This window comes from Phasianus colchicus, chromosome 28 (assembly GCF_987193195.1).
Source record: "Phasianus colchicus chromosome 28, bPhaCol1.hap1.1, whole genome shotgun sequence".
Classification (NCBI taxonomy): Eukaryota; Metazoa; Chordata; class Aves; order Galliformes; family Phasianidae; genus Phasianus; species Phasianus colchicus.
The window spans coordinates 5,208,905-5,229,592 of NC_143463.1; the positions used below are offsets into that span (position 1 = coordinate 5,208,905).

The following is a 20,688-nucleotide window of genomic DNA, read 5'->3' on the forward strand; positions in this document are numbered from 1 at the left end:
AGGGAGCCAAGCCCTCACGCTCTATTTCCCCAGGAGGCGAGGCTGGCACTGGCCAAAACTGTGGGGCCGTGGGGGCACGGTGCCCGGTGGCAGCTCCTTGCTGCCAGCACCCGGAGCACAGCGTGTCCCAGGCCGGTCCCAGCTGCTCCAGCCTCCACCATCCCTGTCCCTGCAGGGCCGCGCTCTCCTGGGGAGCAAGAGAGGAGCGGGGGTTTCTCTCCTCGAGGGAGGTGACAGCCAGTGGCTGGGCTCAGTGTTCCTCTGTCTTTCTTCTTTCTTTCAAGAGGTTGCTAGGAGGAAATGAAGTGACCCACTGACCTGTGTTAATGCTCAGCACAAATGAAGCGGTGCTGCTGGAAGGCAGAGACCTGAGTGCAGCCCTCTGCCTGCGAGGTGTTTGCTCGATTGATGTGGTTAATGGGAGTAATTCTCCCACAGCAGCCACTGCAAATGAAGATGTTTCATCATCTGCTGGATCCACGTGGAAGTTTTTTCAGAGAACATATTTAAAATGGCCCTTCTCCTTTTTGCATGCAGGTGAAACAGAAGCAAAAGAATCCCAAATGCATTCTTGTGTTTTCAAGTCGCTTTATTCTATGAGCCTGCAATGAGGGCACAGCCCTCCCTCCCTGCTGGGCTGTCTTCAGATGCACAGCAAACGTTTCAGTCACTGCTTCAATGTGGACTGAGGGGACATGGGGAAGTGCTTTGTAGCTACAAGCCATGCCCACAGCTGAAGGAATGTATTCCACAGGCTCTGTCCCAGGCAGCACTGCTCCAGAAGTAAAGCCTCCTCCATCCCCTTGGATCCCCCAAGTAGCTTAAGGATGCTCGCTGTCTAGCACCCCTGAAATGGGAGTTGCTGGGAGGAAAATCTTCAAAAGCATCTTAGCAGCTTAGGTTAAGTCCCTTTGACTTTCAATGGAACTTAAGCTCTTAAGAGCCATAGGTGCTTCTGAGCATTTTCCCCTTTGTGCCAAGCACCCTTGGGTCCTTGGGAACCTCCTGCTTTGGACCGGCTGGAGGAGCCTCAAGGGAAGATGCTTCCTGCAAACACGTCTCCATTAGGTTATTTTAGCAGTATTCTTCAGGGCCCCATGCACAGCACTCACAGCATGCACACGTTAGCATGCTTAAAGCTGGAGCTCAGGCAGTGTGCGAGAATGGTTGTCTTACAGGAGCTCTTTACTGTAAGAATTAGTCTTATTCCTGAAATGTGACCACATCTAACACGGATCTGACCCCACCGGGGGCCATGGCTTCACTTCATTGCATTCTTTAGCAGGGGTTGAGTTCTGTTAGGTGTCTTGCTCCTGTTGTGGGAGATCCTGTGCCAGAGAATTCTGTGCAAGGCTGCAATTCATGGGCAGGAATGGGCAGGAGAATGCTGCTGTGCTTCGTTGTGTGGAGCACTGAATGGCCGGGGCAGCAGACCGACCTTCAGACTGCGCAGATGAGCTGAGCTGAGCACAGGCCGAGGAGGGGAGAGGATGGTTCATGAAACCGTGGTGATGTGAGCATTCATCAAAGTAATTCCTGCTCAAATTCAGCCCTGCCTGGAGGGCAGGAGAGGCCTGTTGCATGGCGGCTGGGTTTCCAAACATTGCGTGTTCTGCGTTTTAGGGGAATCGTGCAGTGAATGAGTCTGTTTCCATCCTCCCTATTGTCAGGGTGCTGCAAAGAAAGCAAGAGCATTCCAGCCCCTCAATCCCCGCAGGGCAGCTGGGTGGACACTCATCCTGCTGTCCCGAAAATCCCGCGGCTGAGGGGACAGCCGGTGCTGTACCTGCTCTGAAGGATGAGTTGCTGGATTGAGGTTGACGTGTCCTAATATCTCTGCCAGCACTTTCTGTCTCCATCAAGGGCTCGGAAAGCACATTAGCACCGGAGCGGAAGTGTCACCCTCTGGCATCTCTTTCTCTAATCTTGGAGCTGTTGCCATATCCCTTTAACCAGACCTTTTCTATCGGAGCCCATTATGTGGCATGAAAAGCCGTGCAGAATGCGGGAAGGGGAGCTGCTGGGCTCAAGGAACGTCTGCATGATGTGCTGGCGTTCAGCTGCGTCGCTGGGGGTTTGGGGCACTCTGCTTGGGGCAGTGCAGCACTGCGTCTGCTCTGATGAACGTCACTGATGTCACATGCAGCGAGTGGATGGGGTCAGGGAGATGTTTGGTGGCATGTGCTGGGATGCAGTGGGCAGGGAGGGATGGACTGGGCGTTGCTTTGGTAAAGAACACAATTTCTGCAGTGCTGACTGGGCTGGCCTCGTGTTTTTGAAATAGAGAGAACTCTGAGGGCTGGGAGGAGGCGTGCGCTCCCATTGCTGCCCTCTGCAGCCTTGCTGGTGGGAGCTGGGAGCTGTGTGACTGAGCAGGGAGCAAGGAGAGCCAACAGGCAGACAGCAGTTTGCTCTGGTTGTTTTGCTGGCATTGATACTGCATCCCCAATTTAATTAGCAGTTGCTGTCACACCTATTTGTAATGTCCCTGGTCTGTGCTTGCCTCTGACAGCCACAAAAGGAACCCCAGCACGTCATTCTGCACTCTGGGACCCTGTGAACCCCCCTTAATTCTGGCTGCAGCCTCTGCTTGTTTCTCAGATCACCTCTGTAACAAAAATGTGAAGAGGTTCCCAGTGGTCTAATCCAGATTTTTTCTGTTTTGTAGAGTATGAGTGTTTCTGCTGTTTTCACAAGGCAGCACTAAGCACGATGGCTCCAGACTAGCACAGAGTGCACAGCAGAGGCTTTGTAATCCTCAAAGGGCAAACCCAAAGCTGCTCTCTGCAAAGCTGCTCTTTAGGGCTGGGTACATATGGGGACTTCTTGTTTATCCTCACTTTTCTTTTAGTTCTTTACAGTTCAGCCTTGAAGAGTTAATGGGACCGAAAAAGATTAAAATGCCCCTTCATGCTGCCTGTCCCGATGGTTTCATGCCCTGATGTGCATCAGAAAGCTTCAGCAGCCTTGCTGTCCCCTTAGTCCTTTCAAAGCATTTCATCACTGTACAATCTCTCCTACCTGGCTTTCCTCCAAAAGGTGACAAACCCTGGGTTTGATTTTTAATTGGGGTAATGGAGAGCCAGCAGGGTTTGGTACAGATGTGGGAGCGCTGAGCTCTGTAGTGACTGCAGAGCGGCTGCAGAGCACCAAGGAGGCTGTGGCTGCAGCTTTCGTTGGCTCTCACCTCATATTTTCAGCCCTTCTGGGGCAAACTCGAAGAGTTGGCAGACTGGACAGGCAGCATCACTAAGGGCCGCCTCCTTAATGCCATTCCAGCTTTGTGAAGGGATCAGGATAAGGTGGGAGCTGTCTCCATGACGATGAGCCTTCTGTGTGCGGCGCTGTGCCAGAGCTGCTGCAGCCAGGCTGCATCCCGTCCAGAGCAGAATTGGGCAGCAGAGAATCTCCCGTGTGTCTTCAGAGACCATTTGCTTCTGTGTCTTTTGCTCCATCAGCATCAGCAGGACCCCGGCTGCAGGCTGTGTCACTGCCCTGTGCAGCTGGAGGAGTGAGGCACGGAGCGGGGCAGCGGCTCAGCTGGGAGCCCCACAGAGCCCCAGCACGTGCTCATCCCGCACAAAACCTTCTCAGGGTTGACCTCATCGCTCCCTACGGCTCCTGAAAGGAGGTTGTGGGGTCAGGTTGGGTGTTAGGAAGAATTTCTTCTCCCAAAGAGTGTAATGCACTGCACGGCTGCCCATGGAGATGTGGCACTGAAAGATGTGGTCAGGGGGTGTGGGGGGTGGGTTGGGGACCAGTGAGGTCTTTTCCAACCTGAATGATTCTATGAAATCAGCTGTTGTCTCTGAGGCAGGAAGACCAGAGCAGGCCATGCCTGCACCGCGATGGTGATGGTGCTTCCCGCGAGGCCTGGCCTCCCTGCAGGCCCCTCAGCCTCCCCGCGCTCCTCCCTGCTCCTCTCCCCACTCCTCTCCCTGAGCGCTCTCCTCTTCCTCCCTGCAGGTGCTGACGCCGCTGGGCGGGCGCTGTGAGAGCTGTGAGCGGAGCTGTGGGCGGGGGCTGAAGGCCGGCACAGAGGATGAGGATCCTTCCCAGCCCTGGGATGCCTGCGCTGCTCTCCCTCGTGAGCCTCCTCTCCGTGCTGCTGATCGGTTGCGTAGCTGAAAGTAAGTGGTCTGCCATGACCTCACCCCTTTCCTTCACCCATAGTTCACCTCCCATGGTGGATGGCAGCAGAGCTGGTTGTAGGCTTGGAGCCAGCAAACATCGCCCCAACATTTCAGCATTATGGACTTGACAATGTCTGCGAATATTTAGCTTTGCACTGGTGCTTCCTTCTTGTTCCTGAGACCTCATAGGGCAGCCAGGCCCTGGCACCTGCTTTGAGTATGGGGCAGATCCTGGGACTGCCCAACAGCCAAGGAGAAGGGGAGGGAATGGCCTGCAGCTCTGCCTGGAGCCTTCCTCCCACCCCATCCCCACCCCGTGCACCCCGTAGTCCTCCCTGGTTCTTCCCTTCCAGCCATCCTTCAGACACCAGTGACCGCAGTCACATTACTTGCCAGGGCTGGATTCAAAAATGCATCCATAGAAAGAGCATTACGGTTCTCCTTCTCCTGGGTGAACCAGTTCCCTTCTAACACAGTTTTTAGCTTTGCTGCCTTTCAATTCTTGCTCGATAAAACGAAAAGGGGAGGAAAAAAAAAGAAAATCTTCAGCAACTCGAATGTAATGTCGACATGAAGGCTGATCGCTCAGGATCAGTGGGGAATAGACTCTTCCAAGCTGATTGAATTATGACTTTTTTTTCTTCCCCAGCAAAGCTGCTTGAAGCTGGTGAGAGGGCTGCTCTGGTCAGCAGAGCCCTTGACAGCTTTTAACGTAATCACTTGGTTATCAGGGTTTATTAAGGCGGCACGGTCACTGGGGATTGAGTGGGATCCTCGACCTTTTGTCGCTGGAAAATTTTGGTGAGCAGTGCTTTCTATCTTCCTTGCAGTAGGCGAGCAGAGATGTGCTTGCCATTACTTTAGTCAGGAATGTTGTTTGGAGAGAAATGTACATGTGCAAAAAGATAATATTTCCTTTTGTTCTGATCGTTTTATATGCTTGGGAGGTGAGCCAGACTCAGGTACGTCTGATATAAGGCCACTTTGCTGGTGTGCTTTGCTGGTAGCTTTGCGTCATTCTGCACCTGAGACAGCACTGCTGCCGTTCTTAATCAGTCCACAAGACTTTATCTGGAGCTGCCTGCCCTCAGCACCGGGAGCAGTGCGCTGTGGGGCAGTGGGGATCCTGCTGAGAGTGGCAGCATTTGTCTGGGATCCCAGCTGACTGTTCAGGTTCTTTGTGAACACTCCGTGTCAGGGCTGTGGGGTCCCAGTCCTGCTGCTGTTTGCTGTGATGTTCCTGGGCAAATGGCTTTGTCCTTTGTTTTCAAAGCAAGCAATGCAGCTATGTGGGCACAGATGGAGAGTTCGTGTGTGTGCAAGTGCCTCTTGATATGAGCACAGCCCTGATTCATCTGTTGTGCTGTCTAAACTCCTGTGAGAACTGGGCATTTCCTATCTAAATGTTCTCCAAGCCCTGTGTTCTCAGTGCTGGAAGTGTGTGCTCTGCAGAGTCAAGGCTTCTCCAAACCACTGCTGTGCACCCTCAGAGCCTGGGTTTTCCCAGGAAGGAATGAACATCTTCTGCCCCGATCCTCTGCAGGGTGAGGTTTGCTGATGCCACATGGTGCCTGGCTGCTGTGGGCATCTTTGGTGGAAATGCACCTTCAGGAATGGCTGATGCTGGTCCAGCACCAGTTGCATGGCCCTGCTGCTTTCTGACACCTTGCTGCTAGCAGCCAGGCTTCTCTCTGTGTTCTGCAGTGTCGCTGGATTCTGAGCAGTGATGTTTAGAGGGGTTGTTGAGTTCTGTGCCAGGCTGGGCAGCAGCATCCCAGTTTGTCTGCCCTGCTCCCTGCTGAGGGATATAAACAGCAAACAGCTTTGTCTGTCACAACTGCGGAGACTGCATGAGGAGCTGTCACTGTTCTGACAATGGCGTCTCCCATCAGATGGCCCTGGGCTCTGTCACACTGCCTCTTGCTTAATCCCTTGGCCAGCATCCATTCGGTCGCGCTTGCCACAATGCTGACCCCATTTCCTGCTCCAGTTCATCCTGAGGGGCTGCTGGGGTCACAAGGCCCCTGGGGCAGTGTTAGGAGGTGCCAGGCTGAGTTCCCACTGCAGTAGAAGTTCCCATTGCAAGTAGGAAGTCCCCAGTAGCTTGCAGCACCCCACAGCACCCTATACCTCTCTAGCATCCTGCAGCACCCCACAGCACTCTACAACACCCTGTAGCTCCCTACAGCACCCTTCAGCACCCTGCTGCAAAGCTGAGGGCTTGATCTTGCCTGCTCTTCAGCACAGCATCAGAAAAGCTGTGGCCTCTGCAATCAAAGGGCCATTAAAATATTTCCCTTGCTTCCTGGACTAATTGATCTCAGTCAGTAATTTAAACCTTTCTATGGCTGGAACGTTCTATTTAAAGGAAACTGCTATTTAAATTAAAAAACCAAAGCACCACGCTGCTTTTTGCATGCTGTTCTTACTTTAGAAGCTTCCATTGTTTCTCCCATACAGCCAAGGGCAGCTGTAGAGCTGGGAATTGCTGTCTCTGGGGGCCCTCTCTGGATGGAGCATGTCACCATTTTGTTGCAGATTCATGTGGCTGTGCATTGGAGGGCTCAGAGAAAACCAAACAGCCGAGATCAGGCTGTGGGTCCAAGCATGAGAGCAGTTCCTGGCTCAGACACACACAGAACCAGAGTGTCTCTGTGTCCCGGCCATGCACCCTGCCTGATCCTCAGATCTCTGCAGCGAGCAGTGAGCACCGTACAGCATCACTTGGTGTGGAGGCAGAGCCAGCCCAGCCTTGCTGGCTGCAGCAGGACAGGCTGCTCCCCTGCTTCGGCCAGGCGGCAGTCAGGTACCCCGGTGCCACCCGCAGGAACGAACGCTCCTTGTAAGTGCTCCTCCATTGCAGATAAAAAGCCACTTACTGTATAGAAACGTGGTAATTTTTATAACTGAAATCAGCATGCTCGCTGTTTTCAAGTGGATTTTTCCCATTGATTAAAGCTTTGCGTTTTACAGTAGTGCTTTGCTAATTGGTACTTTGCATACACAGGGCTGGTGTGTGTGCTCTCCGCCCCAGCAAAGATTTAATAGCAGATGCAGCAGCAAATGTTACTTATTACTTAGGTTTCCTTCCTTTTATAAATCATGTTATAGAACACTTACTAGCAAGCTAGTATTACCATAAATAATTAAAGCTAAATTGCAATTGACAAAATAAAAGAATAAAGCCTCTTTTATGGTGCATTCCCCTGACTTTCTTCCCTTTTAATTGCCCTTGTTCCATCGTTAATTTGGAGAGCACAGTAATTCACGCCGGGCGCGTGCGTGGGGGCTGCAGTGTGCAGCTGGCAGCAGATGGCAGCAGGGGCTGCTCTGCACGTGGGGCTGTAGTGGGGACAGAGAACACGAGGACAGAGAACACGAGGACAGAAAACACGTGCAGAGGGATGGAGAGGAGCCCACACAGCCCAGTTTGGGCTGCGCTGTGTGTTGGGAACAACAAGGAGAGGTGCAGAGCTGTGCTCAGTGTTCAGCTCCCCTTCCTCACAGGAGTGATTCCTCTCCTCTGTACTGTCTCTCCTGGGTTCTGGAAGTCTTGGCATTGTCTGTTGTTGTCCAGGACAGCAGCTGTCGATGTCAGATGACTATAAAAATCGAGGGGGTTCTGTCTTAGGGCTTGATGGACATGTTGAAATGACGACAGCAGGAAGATAATGTTCCTCTGCTTTGTGTGAGAGCTGCTCCATCTCTGAGCGTAAGCCTGACTGATGGTGAAGCAGCAGTGCCGTCCATGGAGATGGAAGGTGGCACAATGTGGTGAAGCTGAGCTGGCCCCACAAGCACTTGTGGCAGTGTTTGCATTCGTGGTGGTGTAACCCCACTGTGGAGCTGGGCAGCTGCTGCAGAATGGCCCTTTCACCTCAGTGCTGCAGGCAGGACTCTGAGCATTGTTCCTGCAGAAGTGGGCTCTGAGTTGTGCCCTCCTGGGATGCAGTGAAGCCACTTCCCTCTCCTGGCCCCACTTGCTGTTTGTGTTCCTCTGTAGGTGAGGGGACTCCTTGTGTCCTTTCCTTTGCTGCCTTCTCCGTCTGCCAGCTGCGATCCAGCCTGCGGTTGCTCAGGGTTCTGGACTAGTTGTCATCCCACTCAAGGACACTGAATTGAGCTTCTGTGTCACCTTGTTTAAGTGCCTGATTAAATTAAACCTTGCCTGCCTGGATCGAGTGATGTCATTTTTATTCTTTTTTTTTTTTTTTTTAGGTAACTTAAATTGGGAAGTTTTTGTTCCTACAGGACCAGGAGAGGAAATAAATCATCTTTTGAAAGAGCTTCCTTGGGGGCAGGGGGATGTCACCTCCTGGGTCCCAGCTGTGCCCCACTCTGCAGACACTGATTACATTAATCTCAGCCGAGGTGCACCTGGGGACAGAGCAGCCAAGGCTGTTTGGGATGCAGCCATGGGTGTCTCCTGGTGAAGGATCTTTCCCTGCTAGAAGTTCTTGCTGCTCAACTTTGTTGGATGGCTCAGGCGGGGGAAAAGAGCATTTGTTTGTTGTGTGAACAAGCAGCTTGTGTGAAAATCTCATCTGCATGGTGTTTGTGATGGAGAAAATGTCTATCTTCACCATACCAGTGTGCCAAAGCCAGGGCTTTTCATCTGCACCAGACCTCACCAGGAAGGTAGTGCCTGTTTCTCTCTGACCTTGCCCTCTGGATGTGCTTTTCACCCAGGCACTTTTCACACGTGCTGCCAGGAAGGATGGCAGCTTTGCTGTCTCACTGGGTCACATCAGCTGTTTGGAGAGGTCTCTGTGCTCATGTCTGTTCAAGACCAACTAGATGCAAGTCTTCCGGGTCACTAAAGGGAATCAGTGAGGGTTTTCCCAGCTTTTTGTGGCCTGGCAAGCCCAGTATTATTCTTAGAAGGCAAAGCAGAGCGCTTTTCGAGGACACCCAACGAGAGGAATGTCGTTCTTTGGTGTGCGTGGGATGGAATCTGGGCTCAAATTGGCCTGCAAGACAGTCTCCAAAGAACAGTTTTATTTACTTCGTGCCACTCCTCCCCCTCCAGTCAAAGATGTTCTCTTGCAGCATAATTGGTCCCAATGCCCACCTTAGGCAGCTACGTGCTCCTGCAGTGCAGCTGCCTTGAATTTTGGGGGATGTTAAAGTTCATGAAAGCAGTCAGATTTTATGCCATCTGCTGCACATGGAGGAGCTGGAGGAGTCAGGAGCATCCTGTCTGTGGCTGCACCTCCTTAACTCTTCTTCCCTCTTTTTGCATGACTGGTATTCTTAAGCAGGGACTTCCATCGCAGTGGTTTTGTCCAGTGTCCTTAGTTTCGGTGTTGGTTTGTGGTTCAGCAGTGCTGAATGGCTGCAGAACCACTGCCTGCCCCATCCGAGGGCACAGCAGAGTGGAGCAGCTGAGGAGGAGATCTCTGCTAACCCAGACATGCAGGTTGCTGGGAAAGAGCATTATAAACATATGCTGGAACATCTACTGCTAAGACTCCGAAAGGTGATATCTCAGTGAGTGATTTAAGCAGTTGACATGAAGGAATATGGACTGACTTCCTTGTTTTCACAGTGCCATTGTGCAGAGGATTTTCAGCATGTCCCTTCACACTTACTGCAGACACAAAGCATTGCACTTTCTTACGAGCTGGGTTTAAACCAACGCCACGCTCGTTTCATCTGGAATGCATAAAATAATTTCTGTTTCCTTTTGAGGCCGAGAGGAAAAGTAAAGCTTTAAAAAAGAAATAAATAAATAGGAGCTGCAACTGGTTCAGCATTCCACAAAGTTTCTCCGAAGTCCTCCAAACCCTTAATTGAGTCAGGAGCATAAAATTGAGAAGGGGAGAGAGAGAGAGAGCGCGCGTGGAGTGGCGCAAGCAATTTGAATAATTTATTGGCCTTTGAAGTTGCAAGAGAAATTTCAGCTGCCTTGGGGAGTAATTTCTCCCCATCCTGAAAGGGTTTCTCCTTATTTTAAACTCATTCAGAGGATGATAGTTTTGCATTTTCTGCATAATTAATGAGCATAACTCCCCTCCACACTCACACAACCTCTGAAGAGTGTCAGGGTGATGAAACTTGGTGGTTTTTTTAATTAATAAAGTCAAATTAGTTTGACTGCGTCCTCTTCCTCCCTCACCTCTGACAGAATTTGTGGATTTATTCATAAATTAGGCGGGGTATCCTTTGGAATCTTTACCCCTGCTTTGGTTTTGTGCAGTGAGTTTCTAAAAGGCCCGGTGTGGGATTTTCCCATCCTGCTGTTGGAGATCCCTCTCACGTCGCCATCCTTCCACGCTGCTTTTCCTGTCTGCAGGGGTGCAACCTGCTTGGTTTTGAGAGCTTTCTGTCTGCTTCCTTCATTATGAAGACTGTGATGCTCCTCTTTCTGTGGGTGAGCTGCTAACAGTGGGTAATTCCAATCACTGCCACGTGAGGACCGCCTTCTCCTCAATGGAAGAGGCGTTTTCTGCCCTGGTGCCATTCCTTGCATCTCTTGGCAGGAATCAAATGTGTACAGGGAGATGTCCTGCTGAAAACAAGCTCCCCTTCCTCAATCACTGTCATTGACAGAAGACTTTAAGGGTTCTTGTTGCAGCTTTTCCATGTTTCCATCTCTCTCTTTCATGTTTTTCTGGCTGACTTGTCCCTGAATCCATAAGCTCCATGCTGTTCTTGGTTCTCAGCACTGCTGTTGGAGTCTCCCTTTTTTCTTCCCATGTGTTGATGTGTACAGATCTGAAGGGTGAATTCTGTAGTTGAAACAGAAATTGTAATAACTCATGGTAGGAGCCAAAGTTTGTGATTCTTACATGTTTCACCCATTAGTCATGGCTTTATTGGGTTTTGTTTTCAGAATCTCCCATTCTTGAGCTCCCTTCACATCCCAGTCTCAATACTGATGAGCGATTCAAGCTCACAGTGTGCTGTTAAGATGTGGAATAAGGTGTTTCAAGCTTGTGTGCCCATAATTTCCTTTTGTTTCTTAGAAAATATGGGCTGAAGTCTGTTACGAGAGGCTGGATAGGAATGAGATAACAAGCTTTTGAAAACACCCCAAATCCTGTGCTCTAGGAATTGTGCCTTGTCCTTTTCCTGCAGGTGAGGAGACTTCCCCTCTTGCCTGAAAGAAAGAAACACTGCTTAAATTTCTGGCAAGTACATGCTTCAAAATATTACCAAAACAGCAGCTAATATGTTGGAGCTATAAACTGTTTATGGAAAGGAAATGGAAGCGAGATAGCCTTTATTTACATGAGGAAAAGAGTTTTATCAGACAGTGTTGTATTTATCTGGTGTGCCTTCATCCCCCAGTGCTTGTATTAGCCAGCAGATCATGATGGGCACCATTATTCAGCCCTTCTGGGCAAGCTGTGCAAGGCCAGGGGCCTCTCCTTGTGTTTATGTTTTGCAAAAGTCTTTGTCATATCACTAAATCAGGGATCAGAATTGACCTCTCTGCTCATATCCTTGGGGCTTCTGGCACTGCACTTCCCCTGAAAGGCCATGAGATGCAGCAGCTTGCAGCAGTGTGTATTCCCCATTGCTGCTGATTTTGCTGTCACTTTTCAGCAGATCAGGACCTCTGCTGGGCTAAATTAAGCTGGCACGATCCCCAGGGACTTGGGATCCTTGTGTATTTAGCTTTCTCTTCTTTCAGGCATGTGCCACGGGAGGTGGTTTGTCATGTTCTGGTATCCCCCATAGTCTCCGGCTCTTCTGGTAATTCAAGCAGAGCAGCAGAAGTTGTGTGACAGCCAAGGCCTTCCTGGCTGCCTCCTGGAGGTGAGGGTGAGTTGAGCTTCTCCGAGATGCCGATGCCAGTGATGCAGCTGGAGAAGCTGTCCTAGCAGCATTGCAGGGCAAGGGAGAGCTCTCCACCTTAAGCTTCTGATTGCAAACAATCAGGGATTGCTGTCATGATGTTGATGGACAAGGAGCCCTCATTAAGTTGCCAGATAGCTTCTTGGGTTTCTTGTTTTGCTCTGGGTTATTATGCCTTGTTATAGGACCTGTGGACAAATATGGGATGTGATGTTGTTACAGTTGATTGAAAGCACTTGCATACCTCCAGGGCCCAGGCCTGCCACATTGCTGAGGCTGCATGTGCCCCTGTGCTTGGTGGTCCCTCAGCAGTGATCCCAGGGCTGCCATCCTCTGTGACAGCACTGCATGTCTGCTCCAGCTCTCGCTGATTGCAAGAAGCTTCCTTCTTCTTGGCATTGCATTGTAGTGCCAGTGGGTGAGTAAGAGTCTTGGATAGAGATGCTACAAAGATCCATCTGCACTGCCACCCACTTGCTCCTTTGGCCCTCCCAGGGAGGGAGAGTGAAGCAGCTCTGTGCTGAGTGCAGGCAGGAAGCAGGTAGAGAATCCTTTCCATGCACGTGGATGCAGTGTGAAGAAGTCCTGCTGAAATGGGGTGACTTGGTACTAGCTGCTGTTCCTAGGCGATAAGGCACAGCCCTATTCCTGAAAACTAGCATTTTAAATAGACCAGAAGGAAGGATTCTGCCTTCCCTCAAGCCAGCAGGATAATGTGTTTTTTCTCACCTTGGGTGTCAGAACTAGGAATAGATTTTGGTAGCCTCCGACTCATCCTGCCTCCTCTGCTGCAGGCTTGTACCTCCTCTTCTGAAAGGTCTGTATCTGAATGCATTGCAAATAGGAGCCTGGAGGCCGTATGGATGTATCAATCCCCCAGAATGGCAAGGCTCTGGCAAGAGCAGCTCGGCAGAGTGTGAGCTGTGAGGGGTCTGCAGCCTCATCCCGGATGCAGGGAGAGGAGGGAGCTGGCAGCATGGGCAGGGGTGGAGAGGAGGGCATTGGGTGTTGGCCAGCCCATGTAGTTGTGTGTGAAATGAGTTCTTGCTCTTTTTCACCTATTTTCTGCTTGTCTTAAATCCCATCCAGGGTTCCATCCTTCACTGCTGTCCTCCTTGCTCTGTGGGCATATAGGGTAGGGGAAGGGGAAACTATTCAAGTGACGTTTCTGCTTTTCTGGCAGGGGGAAAGCCTTGTGTGCAGCCCAGACTTTCTGAGTCAGGGAAGGACTTTGATGGATCAGCACCAGGGGAGTAGCAAGGTGGAAGTATTTCACTTCTAAAAAAACATCCTCTATCTTTTTTTACCCTCCATTCCCCAACCTTGCCAGTCCCATCTCCCTGAAGGGAGCCAGGAGCTGCTGACAGTAAGAGGAAGTCGCTGTCTGAAGCCTATAATTATCCTGTCTGCCTTCCCAGAAAAGGCCAGTTGGGGAGCGAGCGTGCTTCTGTGTCATGGACCAGCCCTGCATTCTGCTGCCTTCCCAATTACTGCTTAATGGACTTTTTATGATGATAAGGCGACTGGGTTGGGGAGAAGTTATTGACGGGGAAATGGAATATAATTCACTCCCTGTTTGTTTGTTCTGTCAGAAAACCCTAATTTTAATTTTATTTGTGAGGCACTGAGAAATGGCCCTGAGGGAAGAAAGAGAAAAGCAGCAGAACCTGTCAGTAAAAACCTCACGCTTCAAGGGGACCAGAGTCTCTGCAGGACCTCCCCAGGACCTGCTTTCAGTCTCCCTCAGACTCCCCTTAGAGACCCTCGCCGCGGCCTGCACCTGTCCTGCTCCCGTTCGCAGCTCTCGCTCTTCTCGTGATGGCAGATGTAAATCCTGGAGCCATCTTTCTCTTCCCTGCCCCTCTCACAAGCTCCCCCGCTCTCTGATGCCGTTGCTGTGAAATGTGTACCCATTCCAAACATCACATTCTTGCTCCCCACTCTCCATCTGTCTGAAATTTGGCTGCTCTCTCCTGTTTTCATCTGCTCCGTGGTTTGTCTCCTCTGTCTAATCCTCGCTTCCTTGCTTCGAGCACCTCCCTTCTCTCCATATTGCGCCATTCCTCTTGCATTCTCCCTGTTGATCTCTTCTCTCCTTTCCCCCACAAACGTGTCCGTGGCTTTGCTGTTCCCCCTCCTGCTCCCCTCGTTTGCTCCATCGTTGTGACAGAGCTGTTCCTCTGCTCCTCAGCCGCCCTCCTCAGCTGTCCGCAGCTGCTTGGCGCTGCCGCCTCGATCCCTGGAGCGCAGGGCATGCATCTGCTGCATGCAGGCAGACCGCAGCACTCGCGTGTGTCAACATTTCCTAAAGCAGCGAGCAGCCGCTCGGTGCCGGGCTGCGCCCACATCACACGTGGCCTGAGAGGTTGTTAGCGGGGGAAATGAAAGCGGTGCCGTCCGGCTGCGGTTGGGGCAGCTCCTTGTCCTCCTCCTCGGATTGTGAGCCTGTCAGCAGTTCTGTGGGGTGGAGATGGAGTTTCACTAGATCAGCAGAAAGTTTCAGCCCCAAAACCAGAGGAGAGGTGGGGGGAGAAGAGGGCTTAACTCTTTGCATGCCAGAGAGAGCCCCGTGGAGTTCCTTCTGAGAACCAGAGGCTGGTTTGGCTACTCTGGAAGTCAGAAGGGTGAGATGTCCTCCTGCCAGCTGACGTGACCTGGTTGTTCGGAGATTGCAAAGCTTTTGTCTGGCTTTTTGCTTTTTACCTTATCCCACCAAGAAATGCATGTGGGAGAAGGTCTCCACGTTCTGCTGCAAGTGAATTTTCCTGGCTATTTCATTTGTGTTGTGGTATATAGAGGCTATAGCTGTGTGCAAGCCCATCTACCGTGTTGAGTGCTGAGCAGATCTGTGCTGAGACCCTCCTTCACTCCACATTGCTCACAGTGTCTGGACGCAGGCAGGCAGGTGTGAGGAATGAGGGCTGTCACTGCACGGCGGGTGGCAGATGGAGGTGCCAGAGGGGTGGGAGCCCAAGGTCAGCCGAATGTGCGTCAGAGCAAGAGATCTGGATCCCGATTGTGGGAATCATCTGGAGCCTGGGAGAGCAGGTCGGGGTGTGCTAACGCTAACAGCTAAATGACATTGACTATAAGGGGCCTAACGGCCTCATCTTTTGCCCTTGTAAAAGGCAGAAGTGCAGATATTTGTGTGTGTATTTAATGTTGTATATGTATGTGCACAAAGAAGTGACGTTTTCTGATCTGTTGAGTATTATTGAGCTAGGGTAAAGGATGACACTGCCTAATGTACCCCAGATCCTTTGGTGGTGCAGGCATGCTCTCACAGTGGGCACCACGTTGTTGCAGATTGACTGGGAATGGTGGGCAGAATGGCACAGCTTTGTGCATCGGGGAGGGCTGTGGTAAGCCAGCTAGCAAAAAAAAAATGGCTTACTGGCTTTGCTTTTGCTTTTGCCTTCTTTCCTTGGCAGTCTCAGGTACAGCCTTGGGTCGTTGGGACTGGTGTGTGGGCGTCCACCAGTGCGGACCAGGGGCACTGAAAATGGAAGCAAAACCTTTTAAAATATGTGTTTTGTAACTGGCTTTCTTTTGTCTCCATGGATTGCTGCTGCTGTGGGCGAGGGACCCTTTCAGCCAGGCTCCTGCTGTTCTGTGTGCTGGGGCCAGACAAAAGAATGAGTCTTTATTTGCCATCCGATGTCGAGGTGCTTTCCCAGAAGCGGTGTGGGGGGCTGTGGCAGTGGGGTGATGAGCACTGAGGTGAGTTTTGCTGTCTCACATCAGCCCCAGATTCTCTAAGCCAGCACCATAGGCATTTGAGCTCGGCTGGTTGGGAGGATGCTTAAGCATTGATCTGGAAAGCTGACGTGAAGTGCTTTGAGAATCAATTTTGTCACAGAAAAACCCAGGGAAGTCAGTATTTCCCCACTGTGCCCTGTCTCCTGCTGTCCTGCTTTTGGGGCTGACTGAGGGCTGGCCTTCCTGCAGGGCTGGTGGTGGCCATGCTGGTTTTACACAGCCCTCTCTGCTGCCAGTGCTTTGTTCCATTAGCCAAGTGGTGTGAGTTCTCCCTTCAGCCCTCCAGGCAGTGTCTCCCAGTTGGAGTGTACTGGAGGACCATGGAGATGCTCCCATCCCCAGCCTCCTTGTCCCTCCATAGCCCAGCAACAGGAGGAGCAGCCAGGCCTGCCTGGAGGCCAGCAGGGAGAAGGGTCAGCAGGTTCAGACTGCACCATTTTTTCTCCTCTTCAGTAGTTGGCTCAGTTATGTTCAAGCTCTTTGTGCTTCTGCTTCTCTCCCAGTGCTCAGGTTCCCCTTCCCTTTCTCTGCCTTTGCCATCTTGGTGTTTCAGGTGGGTGTATGTTGGCTGGACTGTCCCCCTCCTCATCCACCATCCGAAATTCACCATGGCAGCAGTTCCCAAGGGGCATTTAGGTTTAAAGGGTGAGGTGTCCCCTCCTTGTTGTAAAGTTCCTCAGACTGTTTTGGCATCTGTATATCATTAGCAGATGTTTTCCTTTTACATGACTGCAATTGAAGAACATCTTCTGCGGTGGTGTCGCATGAAGGAAGGAGAGGTGAGGCAGCAGATTCCTCTCCTGTGAGGAAAGCTGCCTTGGTGTGCGAGGTACGTGGCTTGATGCTTTGCCACATTCCTGTGTGTGCGCTCCTCAGGGATGAGTACGAGACCCCACCTTCATCATCTCATAGCTTCTCCTCAAACTCTGCATGAGAATTCACAAAATTCCATCCCCAAATGTGCGTCATGTCCCTTTTGAGACCTGCTGTGTCTGCAGGGCTGCGCTTTGGAAAGCAAAGCCAACTGGAGGTCACCTGCATAGGGGTGGCCATGAGGGTGAGCTGACGGTCTCATCAGCCGTCTGCATGGCAGTGCCTTTGGCAGCGCTCAGGGATGCAGGGACGCCCTGTTCCTGCTTTTGGAGGCTCTCAGAGCTGCTTGCAGAGCAGAAGCAGGAATTCTAACTGCATGTTTCACTGCAGCCGGACCTGGAATGGCAGAGCTGTAGCAGTCCTACGCAGCACGTAGGAATCTGTTTCAGCTTTATATCATCACCACCTTGCCTGTGGAAGCACTGGCTTTCTCTTTCCCAGAGAGGAGAGGGCTGTTCTGCGGTTGGCGTGGGCTGCAGTGACAAGTGGTGCAGTGACGAGGATGCATAGGTGGAGAGCACTGTGGGTGATCTGTCAGGGGGAGAGGCGAGAATCAAAGTCTGGAGCTCAGAGACTTGGGCAGTTTTAAAAACAATAACTTAGCTTTGATTTTCACTGATTTTCCAAGTGTGTAGCGAAATCGAATGGATGGTTTGGTAGGGATTTGTGTTTGGTTTCTCTTCCTTTGTTTCTCACTCCCTCTGAGCAAGCTTATCGTAGGCAGCGCAGCATCGCAGCGGTCTTGGAAGAGCAGGTCAGCTTACCTGTTAGCACCCTGGGAGTCAGCAGAGCTCCTAACAAGGAATGCTGAGCTATGACTCCACTTTGTTCTCCATTTGGAGCACTTCCACTTTCTTCAGGACAGAAATAGAACTTTGTTTGTCCTTATTTGTGCTCTTATCGTACTGCTTGCACCCATATCAGTGTATACGTAACGTTAAGGATTGTTAGGGGCTTTCATTTTAGGCAGTGAGCTTATGTCAATAAAGTGCTCTTAAGCCTTGGATGACTTTGGCTGTACCTTCAGATCTGACCTCTGCTAACTCGTCGGATTCTGAACGGAGGGAGGAAGTTGGGTTCAGGCAGATGGAGCCTGAAGCAGAGTTTGGTTTTGCCATTCTTGGGTGGAAGACAAATTCCCAAGTGCCAATGCCTCTGGTGGGACTTGCTTGATAACCTTTAGAAGTAACATTGCAAAGAATATTCTGACCTCTAAATATAGATCTGGATATTTATACATCCAGTGCTTTGTACACAGCATTCGATGGGACATAAACAGCTCCAGAAAACTGTATTTATCTCCAGCATGGAAACAAATGCTTGATTGCATCACATGAGCTCGCTCAGTGGCTTTTATTTATATACTCCAGGCCACACCAGGCAGGGAAAGAGGAATGCTTCCTTTTATCTTTCAAACCCTGAAAGACCCTGCAGACCACTCTCTTTGGCCTCATTGTAAGCTCTTCAGTAGGCCTTTACATCTTGCTTTATAGACTCTGAGTATGTACATATAAATACCCAGATTTCACAGTCACATGGTCTACTTTTCTCAAGAATAACAGACGGCAACTTTATGATCTGAGTGATTTTATTTGAACACAGCTGTGGCCTTGTGATTGAAATATTTCAATAAATTTTAAACTAACTAGATGAGAGAAAACTGTGCCGGGAAACAGGTTAGAGTATGGAAGGGAGATTTCCCATAGACAAAGGCAATGGGCTCTGCACAGACACTTCTGGCCTTGTATTCTTCCCGTCAGAAGGTCCCAGACTCCTTCCTGGATCGGAAGGCCTGTCCCAGCATCCTCCCCCTCCTTGCAGAAGTGCTGTTGCAGACTGCTGGATGTGGGGGGACGCAGCGTGGCTGGGGATGAGGGAGAGCTGCTGCAAGCACGAGTGGTGATCCGTCGGCCCAGGCTGGCTAAAGTGCAGCCCCAGGCACAGAGTGTGTTGGCTCAGGCGTTGCTGCACCTCTGTGCAGCTGATTATGAGGGGTCACTGAGGAGCTTTTGGCTTTCAGCATTTTTAAAAACTGTTTTCATCTCAGCTTCTTCTGATGATGAACTTCACACATCAGCTTCACTTGTGCAACATGGCTTAAAAGTCCACTCTTCAGAAGAGAGGCTTTGCAACTCATCCCACTGAAATCTCACTGTAGGATCAGGCCGTTAATCAGTTTGTGATGTAGCTTCTTCATATGCAAAATGGGAGGAAGCACTGCTCCTTCCCAGAAGGCCCAGAGGATGGATTTCATCTGGGATCATACGAGAACAGCGGCGATAATGCTACTATTAATTACAGACATTGTTTATTAGAGTTTGTCTGTCCTTGTGCCAATTATGATTTTTTTCTTGTTTTTATTTATTTTAAAAGGTCCCCCTGTGTTCATTAAAAAACCAGTGGACCAAATTGGTGTGTCGGGAGGGGTGGCATCTTTTGTATGCCAAGCAACTGGAGACCCGAAGCCACGAGTCACCTGGAACAAGAAAGGGAAGAAAGTGAACTCCCAGAGGTTTGAGGTAAGAGATGTCCTTCCAGTCATTGTGTATGTAGACAGGGACTGACAGAAAGCAGCTAGTGCTCCTTCGTGGTCGTTCTAAGGCCTGATAATAAAGGGAGATTTGGCAGAGGAGGAGTTCTAACAGCAGTAAGAATGAAATACAAGCTCTTGGCTGTGTTAAAAGGTGAGATTGTTCCAAAGCAACAGAGTTCGTGGGTTTTTTGTTATTAGTGTTTTTTCTTTTGTTTTGTTGGTTGGTTGTTTAGTTTTTCCCTCCTTAGATGTAACGTGAAGCTGCTTTCTCCTTGATCTAAGCTGGTACTTCTTGGGCTCCACAAATGCATCTTTCATATTCATCCATGACTCATTATTTTAACTCTGGAACAGCCTGAAGTAAACAATATAGTTACTGGCACTGCTTAGATAGAAATAATTTGGATAGAAATGACCGGAGTAACAAGAACTTGGAGGTCATCCTGTGGAATTTGCTGTGGGACTCTGTCCTGCCAGGCAGCTGTGTGCTCAGAAGAGCTTTGTGGGGTTAGTTGCCTATGCAGATGGAAGAATGAGGCAAAGATTCTTTTTTTCTTTTTCTATTTCTCTCAGTCCATTTCCCCCTGCTTCATCACAGTTGTATTCTGAGCCCACCCCACACACACCATCACCATGACTCATCACGTGAGAGCATCTGAGATACACATAGCAGTTTTGGTGCGCCAGAAGTCAGGGATGGGGTTTGGTGTGACAGTTCCCTGGCTCCTTCAGGTCAGCACAGAGAAGCTGGCCATGCTGGCTGTATGCTGGGCACTGTGGGGTGGGACAGCCAATGTGTGTTTGTATATGTGTTGGTGCCTCCTTTAGAAGCAGAAATTAACCTTCTGCTTGCAAGCCAAGGACGCTTACTATGTGTATGTGTTTCTTTCCTTTTATTCCCCAGACAATTGAATTTGATGAAAGTGCAGGTGCTGTTCTGAGGATCCAGCCGCTCCGGACTCCCCGGGATGAGAACATTTATGAGTGTGTTGCTCAAAACCCTCATGGGGAAGTCACTGTCCATGCCAAGCTCACTGTCCTCCGAGGTAAAGAACATTTCTGCCTGCCGTGTGTCAGTGTCACGGGAGAAGGTACCCGTCAGATTCTCTCTTCCTTCCAGTGGGTGGGAAGACTGTCACAAAATACATGGCCAGAGCACAAAGTCCTTTTTTGGTTTGTTTTGACCTATCAGATCTGTTTGCTTTTATTAATTAAATTTTTATTACATAAAATGGCTATGTAAGAAACAAAAGCAGAGTGCTTGCTATTACCAGACCACGTAGACATTCTGTCAGGAAGATATGTTGAGGGTCCTTCCAACATGAATTATCCTAGGTCTCCATGATCTTCCCTACAATAAATATTCCCTCCCCAGGTTTATGAGTAGCACCAGATAACGCCTCTTCTTCAGCAACTTCAGTATTTTCAACAGCATCTGATGTCCTTTTGTTTGAACGGAGAGTGAGCACATCCCTGGCAATGTGGAGCTAAATTTGTGTGCAGATTCCTAGCACAGAGCAATAAACAAAGATCAGACATAAAGGGCACATGGCAAAGCCTTTTGTAGCAGGAATATCCCTTCTGCTG

General features: G+C 50.2%; 1 protein-coding gene across 15 annotated transcripts in view; it reads left to right on the forward strand.

Moving 5' to 3' along the window:
- The window catches only part of PTPRS (protein tyrosine phosphatase receptor type S), a 124,269-nt gene that overhangs the window by 31,474 nt on the left and 72,107 nt on the right, over positions 1-20,688 (forward strand). For all 15 annotated transcript variants that reach the window (XM_090126175.1, XM_090126186.1, XM_090126174.1 and 12 more), the window contains exons 2-4: positions 3,967-4,130; positions 18,942-19,087; positions 20,006-20,147. In XM_090126175.1, coding sequence (XP_089982301.1) covers positions 4,043-4,130; positions 18,942-19,087; positions 20,006-20,147 — 376 coding nt within the window. In that variant the 5' untranslated portion in view covers positions 3,967-4,042. The remainder of the gene's footprint in view (positions 1-3,966; positions 4,131-18,941; positions 19,088-20,005; positions 20,148-20,688) is intronic.